Source organism: Rutidosis leptorrhynchoides, chromosome 7 (genome assembly GCF_046630445.1).
Source record: "Rutidosis leptorrhynchoides isolate AG116_Rl617_1_P2 chromosome 7, CSIRO_AGI_Rlap_v1, whole genome shotgun sequence".
Lineage (NCBI taxonomy): Eukaryota > Viridiplantae > Streptophyta > Magnoliopsida > Asterales > Asteraceae > Rutidosis > Rutidosis leptorrhynchoides.
The window spans coordinates 144,742,035-144,753,390 of NC_092339.1; the positions used below are offsets into that span (position 1 = coordinate 144,742,035).

The 11,356-nt window shown below is 31.4% G+C and overlaps 1 protein-coding gene across 1 annotated transcript; it reads right to left on the reverse strand.

The window, feature by feature from the left end:
- Positions 1-6,194: 6,194 nt before the first annotated feature.
- On the reverse strand, positions 6,195-9,784 carry LOC139858492 (uncharacterized). The gene is made up of 3 exons (XM_071847335.1): positions 9,482-9,784; positions 9,283-9,385; positions 6,195-6,796 (listed from the first exon to the last, which is right to left on the reverse strand). Exons 2-3 carry the CDS (start codon positions 9,376-9,378, stop codon positions 6,341-6,343), a joined length of 552 nt encoding a protein of 183 aa, XP_071703436.1. The 5' UTR covers positions 9,379-9,385; positions 9,482-9,784; the 3' UTR covers positions 6,195-6,340.
- Between the last annotated feature and the right edge of the window lie 1,572 nt (positions 9,785-11,356).

Sequence of the window (11,356 nt, forward strand, 5' to 3'; positions counted from 1 at the left end):
TTTATTAGATTTTTGTTAGGCGGTTCGATGCGCCACATGTCTTTACTGGACATGGCTCAGGTTTTACGTATATATACGCCTGAGGAGTTAGCGTCTGCCGATTGTAGAGGATTGATACTAAACGGTAGAAAGATAGATGAAAATTTTGATACACACGGTGTGTGGAGTCAAATGACAAGCCATCACCATTTCAAAGGGGGAAATTACTCTTATTTGGATATAGATAGAGCCGAATTAAGAGTGATACATAGGTTTTTAGCTAATTCGATTACACAAATGGGTAAGAACAAGGAAAAAGTAAATGAACAAGATTTGTTTTACCATATGTGTATTCGAGACCCACAAAGCGCTGTAAGTATACCATATTGTGTGGGTTATTATTTATCAGCTATGGTTCGGGGGATGCGACCTCATAGCATAATAGGAGGTGGTATTTTTATTACTTTGATTGGTGAATATCTCGGTGTGGATATAAGTCGGGGGGGATTATTAGTAGAAGAACCAGAACCCCGCGATACTATAGGTTTAAATGTATACCATGGTGCGAAAGTTTTGAAGAGGCGAAATAACGCCGCAGTACGATACCATGGTAGACATCCACAGGTGGAGAGAAACCAACAGCAAGGTAATGTAGGAGGGGGGAATGAGATGCAAGAAATGCAAAGGTTTATAGCTTCTCAGGAATACGAAAATGCTAGACAGAGAGCATTTGAAGATTGGCAAGTTCATCAGAACCAAATCATAGCTCATTGCCAACATATAGGTAGAAACTATATTCCTACACCGAAACCCATCTTCCCTCCCTGGTCTATAGAGATGCAGCCACCGTATCCTACGTATGACCCTGCCGAAGCATTCTATAGCACCTATGGTTATGCCTGGAACCCCTATTGGTACCAGTATCATCCCTAGTATACTTATTATTTTTTTTTATTTTGTAATTTGTAATGATTGATACGTTTAATACTTTTGTTAATATTGTAATCATTTTTATAATTGTCTAACTTTTATTCTTAGATTTTAATAATTTTTGAATGTGGGGTAATATACCAAACTTCAAAAATATGTATATATATTTGCAGTTTATCTTATGTACACAACATGGTAAAACAACGCATTTTCAAAGACTGGCATTAAGTTCAGCAAAAGCAACTAATTTTGACGACAAGATGCAAAATATATGTGAAATAACAACAAGACGGAATGAACAAATGATGTGCACCATTTATCATTCAGCAAACAAACGCCAATATATTTGGAAACTTTGGTAAAAATTTAATCATTTTCACACAAATCACCCTCAATAATTTAAATTGTTACTGATTTCTTGCAAATGAGGGCATTGCAAGATCTTAAGTGTGGGAAGGGGTTAAATTCTTTCGGATTTTAAAATTTTTATCTTAAACACTTGGTTACCATTAAAAATACTAGTAAAGCAGTAGTTGTATTAGAATCTAGTGCTCTCTGATAAAAAAGAACAGCCCTAGTCTTATATACTGACTACCCAATTCTAGTAAAATTTTTCAAAATTTTCAATTAAATGAATTCAAAATCATGTTTATACATATTTATGAACGATAAAACTAGATTTTAACACCGAAATTATTGTTACCTCGGAAAGGACATAAATTGAGAAACAAACTAAAATGTTAAAATTCATTTAAAATGGAATAGAGGACGATAAAAAGGAAAATAAAAGCCAAGTGTGGGAAAATTTACCAAGTTATCTTAAACATATGTCACATATATCTGTAACAAATAACTGAAAATACTTTTGCTTTGGACTAAACTAAACTGTTTTACCCGATGAAAGAAAAGAAGAGATGGATCTACACGATGAATCAATTCCATCATTAAAAGGAAGTAAAGTCTTCCGAAAAAGACACACGCTTCTTGATTTAGGTCAAGAAGTTGTCGTCCAGACCAGCTGTAGGTTGACGAAAAATCTAGAAAAGTCATCACTAAAATCGGTTGGAAATCCACGGACCTCAGCATAAAACAGGGTCGCCAAGTGGTCAGATTTATCCTAACCATGAGAAGGATTTATCTCGTACAATGGGGGGGGGCACCATGCAAATTAGCTGGATAAGACTAATGAATCAGATCCCCATAAAGGATAATCTCCTTAAAGATTAAAAATCAGCTTTTAAGACTGATATTACTCAATCCTAGAGATTGACCTTAAAGATTGAGAATTCAAACTCATGGAATTCAATGATATCTAAACTCGAGCTTGAACGAGAAAATATTTTGATCAAAATTATAAACCGATTTGTTTTCTGAAAACCCTATTTTCAATGCGTTCATTACCATTGAACGTAAAATCCTAGGAATTCACCTGGAATTCATTAGGTCACCTGAACTAAATCGGGTGTCAACCGTAAGAACGGTGGTTGTATAGTGGTCAAAGACAGGACCTTGTGCCATACCGAAAAATTATAAGGGTGAGCTTTACTATTGCTCCTACCAAGGATAGTAATTGCGTCCGACACGTTATAGACCATAATTAAAAGCATGTCAGGGGACATTGCCTTAACAGTTGCTTGTTCAACGCTTTCCTTTCAACCGGACGGTAGTTTACCGAAAGGTAATATACGGGACAAGTAAACTGGACGTGTTGCTTTCCAAATACAAGGTTAGCAAGTGGGTGACACAAAACCGCAAGTTTTGAGCTAAAATTTTCAAATCTGAAACCCACCAAACCCACAAAAATATTTTGCAAACACCGGTAAAGGGTTATCCCGGAAAACTTATCTAGGGTAAAAACTAGATTTAATTTTCAAAAGATCAAATGTTTTCATAAAGATCCAATTTCCTTAATGGATCTAAATTTTTATAGTCATGTGGGACTGTAAACCATATCATTACTACCATTGTTTATACCGCCGTATAGAAATCACTGATGTACAAAGTGTGAAGAATAAAGAAGTGATTCTAGTATTTCAAAACGATATTGCTTGAGGACAAGCAACGCTCAAATGTGGGAATATTTGATAATGCTAAAAACGAACATATATTTCATAGCATTATTTCTCAATTAAGACAAGCTTTTAGTTGCAATTGTTCTATTTACAAGTGATATTCGTTTAAATAATAAAAGGTGAAGACAAAAGACAGATTCGACGAATTGAAGACGCAAACGACCAAAAAGCTCAAAAGTACAAAAGACAATCAAAAAGGTTCCAATTATTGATAAGAAACGTCTCGAAATTACAAGAGTACAAGATTCAAAACGCAAAGTACAAGATATTAAATTGTACGCAAGGACGTTCGAAAATCCGGAACAGGGACCAGAGTCAACTCTTAACGCTCGACGCAACGGACTAAAAATTACAAGTTAACTATGTATATAAATATAATATAATATATAATTAATTATATTAATTATATATATATTATATTTATAAATAAAAACCGTCGGCAGAGAAAGACTCCAAAGGGACTGAGCTGTAAATTCATTCTCCGCGACTCGCGGAGTTTGAAGAGGATTTCACCGCGAGTCGCGGAGCCCCCAGTTTTGAAACTCCCTATAAAGCAAACCGAATTCTGATCATTTTCATCCATCTTTTTCTTCTTCTTCTCATACGTAAAATATATATATATATATTTATAATTTATATTTTAATTTTAATTATAATTCTAATAATAAGGGTATGTTAGCGAATATTGTAAGGGTGTAAGTCGAAATTCTGTCCGTGTAACGCTACGATATTTTTAATCATTGTAAGTTATGTTCAACCTTTTTACATTAATGTCTCGTAGCTAAGTTATTATTATGCTTATTTAAAACGAAGTAATCATGATGTTGGGCTAATTACTAAAATTGGGTAATTGGGCTTTGTACCATAATTGGGGTTTGGACAAAAGAACGACACTTGTGGAAATTAGACTATGGGCTATTAATAGGCTTTATATTTGTTTAACTAAATGATAGTTTGTTAATGTTAATATAAAGATTTACAATTGGGCGTCCTTATAAATTACCATATACACTCGATCGGACACGATGGGCGGGGTATTTATATGTACGAATAATCGTTCATTTAACCGGACACGGGAATGGATTAATAGCCACTAGAATAATTAAAACAGGGGTGAAATTACATTCAAGGGTAATTGGTGTAATTGCTAACAAAGTAGTAAAACCTTGGTTTACACGCAGTTGATAACCTGGTGTATTCATTAAACAAAGTATTAAAACCTTGTTACAATTCGAATCCCCAATTAGTTGGAATATTTAACTTCGGGTATAAGAATAATTTGATGAGGACACTCGCACTTTATATTTATGACTGATGGACTGTTATGGACAAAAACCAGACGGACATATTAAATAATCCAGGACAAAGGACAATTAACCCATGGGCATAAAACTAAAATCAACACGTCAAACATCATGATTACGGAAGTTTAAATAAGCATAATTCTTTTATTTCATATTTAATTTCCTTTATTTTATATTTAATTGCACTTTTAATTATCGCAAGTTTATTTTATCGCACTTTTATTGCAATTTCATTATCGTTATTTACTTTACGCTTAAAATTAAGTCTTGTATTTATTTATTATTTTACATTTGGTTTTAACTGCGACTAAAGTTTTAAAATCGACAAACCGGTCATTAAACGGTAAAAACCCCCCTTTATAATAATAATATTACTTATATATATGTATTTGTATTTTTATAAAAGTAAACTAATATAGCGTTAAGCTTTGTTTAAAGATTTCCCTGTGGAACGAACCGGACTTACTAAAAACTACACTACTGTACGATTAGGTACACTGCCTATAAGTGTTGTAGCAAGGTTTAAGTATATCCATTCTCTAAATAAATAAATATCTTGTGTAAAATTGTATCGTATTTAATAGTGTTTCCTTGAAAAAATTAATAGTATTTTATACCCCTCTGCTTTGACATCAGAGTTTAGTACACGTTGGTTTGCGTGTATTGTACATGTTGGTTGCATGTATGTTAAAACAGGGGTACTTATTATATATACGTTAAAGTTTAGTTACTAGGGTGCTCAATCTTGTAGAATATTTTGATAAACGTTTCTGGATGAAACAACTGAAATCTTGTGATCCACCTTTATATACGGATTATGCGCAACATTAAAACTATGAACTCACCAACCTTTGTGTTGACACTTTTAAGCATGTTTATTCTCAGGTCCCTAGAAGTCTTCCGCTGTTTGTTTATACGTTATACAAACTATGTGCATGGAGTAATACATGCTTTATTCGAGAAAACTTTGCATTCACAAAATCATCGCCATGTATCTTATTTTGACTGCATTGACAACGGATGTATTATGGTAAACTATTATTTACGGTGATTTTCTATATGTAAAAATCATTAGATGTCGAAAACCTTAAAAATTGATATTCATTTATGGTGTGTCTTTTCAAAAGAATGCAATGTTTACAAAACGTATCATGTAGAGGTCAGTACCTCACTATGAAATCGATGAATGATGTATTCGTCCAAATGGATTTGAACGGGTCATCACAAATTTATTTATTGTATTTCTTTAATATCTTAAAATATGAGTTATGGTTTGAAGTGAAGTGTAAGATATGAAGGATTAGTTAAAGAAATGTTAAAGTTTTTTATGGTGATGTAAAGGAGAAACATTTTGTTAAAGATGTTAAAGATAGAGAATGACCCAAGGTTGCAAAAGACGTGAGACGGGGTCGAGACGGTCGGGTCCTAAAAAGGTCGAGATGTTTGAGACGGGGTCGAGACGGGGGTTAAGACAGACTTTGACCAAAGTTGACTTTTAAATATATAAGTATATAAATGTATATACATATTTTAAGGTCAAAAACTTTTTGTACTAATAATCGCTATTATCCTTAATTTAATACAAAAAAATCGAACTAAAATACGACAAATTTGACCGAATTTACAGAATTTCTGGCTTTTCTGAATTTTGACAGAGTTTGACCCGATTTTTTTCAACTTTGACCCGAATTTGACCGTTTACTGTCATATTAGACGGTTTTCTTCGATACGGGACGGGCTAGTCACCAAACTGTGCAACAGTCGTTGCAACAGCTCGAGACAGAGTCTTTTACAACAGTGGAATGAACCGAAGCTTTCTTAATCTTTTGCTTTTGAAAAGTGATGATATGACAATGTTATTCATGTCAACGTTAAAAGTAATCTAAGTGAGCAAACAACCACCATCAAATAACTAACATCACGTTGGATTATAAAACTTCGCTCCATAACACCGATAATCATTGATAGTGGTTCTTAATTAGTTATCTAATAAAATTATCCCGAAACTAAAAAACGACTAATGACACTTTTTGATTTGATCAAAACACCAGTCAACTACTTCTTTCTCTTTTTAAGGGGTTGAAGTGCTTCTTCTTCGTCCTCCTCATCGTCTTCTCCTTCATCATTATCGTCACCATCATCATCATCCTCATTATCACCATCTTCTTCATCTTGTTCCTCATTATGATCATCATCATCATCATCATCATCATCATCATCATCATCATCATCATCATCGTCGTCATCATCATCTTGATTGTCCCCATTCTCTTCTTCATCATCATCATCATCATCATCGCCATTTACACCCTCACTTATGTCTTTTGTTGAGCTGTTATTGGTTTTGTTATTGTTGTTAGGATTGTCTACTTCATCATCAGCAGCATCGGAATCATCTTCCTTTTCTTCATACTCTCCATTCTTTTCTTCGTTGTCTTCATCATCATTATCTGCTTCTAAAGGCTTTGAGAGGAATGTCTCTTGATAATCACCTTCGAATCCAGAGAGAGCCTAGATAATATTCCATTTTATTATGTATATGTTTAAATGATAAGTAACAAGAAACATTAGTCAAAAACGGAAAAAATTGTACAAATGTATATCTTAAAACTCGAGATTAAATAAGAAACCGTTTATGGTCGAGTCAATCTATATAAAAATATATTCATATGAGTTCAATAATGTGTTTTTGACTTATGATATAACTATTACGGAGAATTTCTTGTTAATTATCAATATATATATATATTATAATTATAATTATTATAATTAAAAATTATAAGTAAGGAAATAAGAATGAATGTAGGATATGTTTTAAATTTAGTTAGTACGAATTTTATACAGTATATTAGATATTAGATTAGATTAGATTAGATTAGATTAATTAATAAACATAAATTAGGACAATGGTTTTGGACGTTGGTTGATGAAGAATCCCTTTCAACAAAATCAACTTTTTAATATATTCCTTTATTCGCCGGAAAAAAAAAAAAAAAAAACAAAATAAGTGGCTAATAAAGTCGTAGCATTTATTTGCGAATATTCGCATCTCATTTAACATCACTTTATAGATTGGAACATTAAGCTTTAATCTATTTGCGTACTACTGTAATTTTAGAAAGTACGACAATTACAAATATAATAGTATAAGTTTTCGGTCAGGTTTTTATTTTGATTTTTTAATATATATAAATATATATATATATATATATATATATATATATATATATATATATATATATATATATATATGCTATTTGCGTACTACTGTAATTTTAGAAAGTACGACAATTACAAATATAATAGTATAAGTTTTCGGTCAGGTTTTTATTTTGATTTTTTAATATATATATATATATATATATATATATATATATATATATATATATAGGGGCATGATCAATGGGGAAGTAACCAATCGGGGGAAGTGGGGGAAGCAAAATTTAATTTTTTTTGTTTTTTGAAAAAACTTTGTTCACGAACATTATAGATTGGATGAAAATAAGAACATTTAGAAAAGACACTTCGTGATGAATGTTATTATTTTGGCGGGAAAACGATCGACAAAAATAACATTCAAGATAATATTGTTCGTGAAGAATGTTAACGTTTTTTTTCTTCATGTTTTGTGAAGTAAAATTTAGCCCGATTTAGAGTTTAGGGTTTAGGGTTTGGTGTTTTGGGTTTATTCCCCAAAACACCAAACCCTAAACCCTAAACTCTAAACCCTTCGTGTTAAAAACTCAATCTAAATCCTAAATCTAAACCCTAAACCCTAAATTTCTAAACCCTAATATCTAAACCCTATAAACCCTAATATCTAAACCCTAATGTCTAAAACCTCAACATACGCTCGAAAAACAAGATAATTGTTATATTTTACTTTTCGAGCGTTTTTCCGCCAAAATAATAACATTCATCACGAAGTTCTTTTCTAAATGTTCTTATTTTCATCCAATCTATAATGTTCGTGAACAAAGTTTTTTTCAAAAAACGAAGAAAAAAAAATTTGCTTTCCCTCGCTTCCCCCGATTGGTTACTTCCCTCTTGATCCTACCACTATATATATATATATATATATATATATATATATATATATATATATATATATATATATATATATATATATATATATATATATATATATATATATATGTGTATATATATATATGTGTATATATATATACTTATTATTATTATTAAAAAAAGTTTAGGTAAAGGGAGTTACTGCAATGAAATTTAGTATAGAATAATAAAATAAAAACAATGAACTCATTAATTCTTACAAATAATACTCTGTATCACTCATAAACTTTTCAATTAATATTACAGAGTAATATTAATATTATAATAATAATAATAATTTCTTTATATAATATTAATAATAATAATAATAATAATAATAATAATAATAATAATAATAATAATAATAATAATAATAATAATATAATATCATAATCTTAAAAATTACTCCGTATAAAATTATAATGATGTTAACTACATAAACTTTTCAATTGTATATGTTAACTGCAAAATTATTTTATTAAACTTTTCTTTTAAAATAGTAGAGATAAAGATAGAGATAGAGATATAATAATTTTTATTTGATAAATATTATATTATATCTATAAAAAGATGTTTAAAAATTAATACATCCATATAAATATCATATATTATCAGATACAGTATTATACAACATAAATAAAAATATTAAAATTAAAATAAATATTAAAATTAAAATTAAAAAAGATTATTTATAAATTAAAATTAAAATAAATATTTATTTTAAGATGGATGGAGTAAAAAAACTGTATCCTCAAAATTAAAATAAATACAATACTAAAAAAGCGTGTCTTTTTTCCAAAGTAAGTAAACAAAACAAGGTATTCACTGACATCAAATCAGTACACAAACATGAACCAAAATTCAAACCCACTCTTTTAAATTAAGTTACAAATAGCAACAGAAATTTAAATTAATAGAATTTAGTAACGAACCTGCTGACTCAGCAAAGCAGACAATAGAAGCGTAAGTAGAGCTTGTGTAGCGTATATTATCATCATGCTATGATTCACAACGTGTTCAATCTCCATTTGGAACCTACATGATATAACACAAAAACTTCTCATATATCCAAATTTTGTTACAATATATATAAAACTTGATATTACTTAATTAACAGGAACTAAAACTTACGAAACAAAGAATCAATCTGGGGATGGATGAATTAAGCAGATCTATCTAAGCTAAAATATGAGGGAAGAAATGGTAGAGTGTGCGATGATTGTGAACCGTTGGATGAAAGTGGTATGAAAAGTTTGAGAATTGAAGGTGTAGATATAATAATTATTCGATGAGCATGGAAGAAAGAAAGATGAGTGATGCGTTTGGAGTGGGTGAGAACTTGGAGTTGCCCGTAATATCTTGGTGGGGTCTTGGGCAGCTTGGGCAAGGTCTTCACTTTTATTGCTTTTGATTTAATTTGATGCCTGCTTTGTATACTCCACTTAAATTATTAATTTTAATATAGTCGACTTCGCGTGTTAGGTTTGATGCATTGAATTTTACTAGCTTAGATGTAAACTAACGGTTATTTATTTCATTTAATCACGTTGACTAGTATAACGATTAGAAAAGCCAGCTTATGCGTTAAGATCCTTACAGGATGTCTCATGTTAAAATCTTTTGATGACAACGAAAGAGTTTGAAAACGATTATATATTAATTTGGTCAAGTTGCGTACACCATAGTAGAAGTATTTGATCTCTCAATTAATCCGAATAGAAAAACCTTAGCACTTACTTATATGAGTAGTACATGATATATTTTTTTTCAAATAAACTTTTTTGTCCGACAATCTGAGAAAGACTGTTATTATTATTCTAAATAATGTTATTGTTGGTGATTTTAGCATGATCCAAAGTCATTTTAGTTGATTGGATTGCTAAGTTGAAAGCGCTCGAACCATTGAAACGCTACACGGATTTGGGGAGTGTGGAGTACACGTTCGTAAAGTATAAAACGGTTTGAGGTTATGTTAGTGAGCTTGGAAATAACATTTGGAACTTAAGAAATGCGAAACGAGACTTGAAAAGGCCATACGCACGAAAAACCTTAAAGTGGAAATTTGAGTTGCTGGGCAGGTTTAGGCCGCGGCGCGGCCTCACCACCCGCGACGCGGCTTAAGGCATGTTTTCGATGTCGAGGTTTTTGGCCTGATTTCAAGCGCGGCTTCCTTGTTAGCCAGCGGCGCAGCTTAACACTGATTCGCTGAAAATGTGCTTTTTCAACCCAAAAGGCACATTTGAACCCCAAACGTTATGGGGTTGTTCCAGGACATTTATGAACGGTTATTTCATGTATTTGGACTTGTTTAAGCACAAATACATGGGTGTGACATTTCAAGCATTGTGTGGGTTCATTTGAAAATGTGTGACTCTTCAAAGACACTTTTTGACCCATTATAAATATATGGATTCATTTCCATATGAAAGGTTAGACTTTTGCACAATGTTCCAGATTTTTGGACATGTCTAACACACTTTCAACACAAAACTTACAGATTGTATTTTCTAGAATTGCAAGGAATAATTATCTTTTGGTCAAGACGATTGTTCATACTAGTCTTATCCTAATAGTGATTTCGTGTAACCCGTGACCAAGTGGGTCGAAATACTCTATTAAGAAAGTGTTCACACGATTCTAGTATCAATTCCGTTGTTGATTCTTTACCCACTAATCCATTATTTCCCTAACAATTTAATAGAGTAGTCGAGAATCAAGTCCGGGGTGAATCTGTGAAGGTTTAAAGGAGCGACATGAATTTGCATGAAATGGGTACTTTTATTTTGTGTGAATGGCAAATCAAGGATCTGGGAGGAACTTTGATGATGGAGGAAACATACAAGAAGTTTGGTACACATTCTGTCAAAGGAATTTGCAAGTTTGATCAAACTTGTGTATGTAAGTATTCGCTCAATTTTATTACTTTGAAGTAATATGTTATGTAATTTTGTGCCTAGTTTTCCAAATCAAATTATGTTAAATGAATTAAATTTAACGAGATTTTGA

Bases quoted from the DNA above. Each gene is read 5' to 3' on its own strand.
- LOC139858492 (XM_071847335.1), bottom strand. From the start codon at position 9,378: ATGGAGATTGAACACGTTGTGAATCATAGCATGATGATAATATACGCT. The intron at 6,797-9,282 runs GTTCGTTACTAA...AATATTATCTAG, and splicing joins CTGCTTTGCTGAGTCAGCAG to GCTCTCTCTGGATTCGAAGG.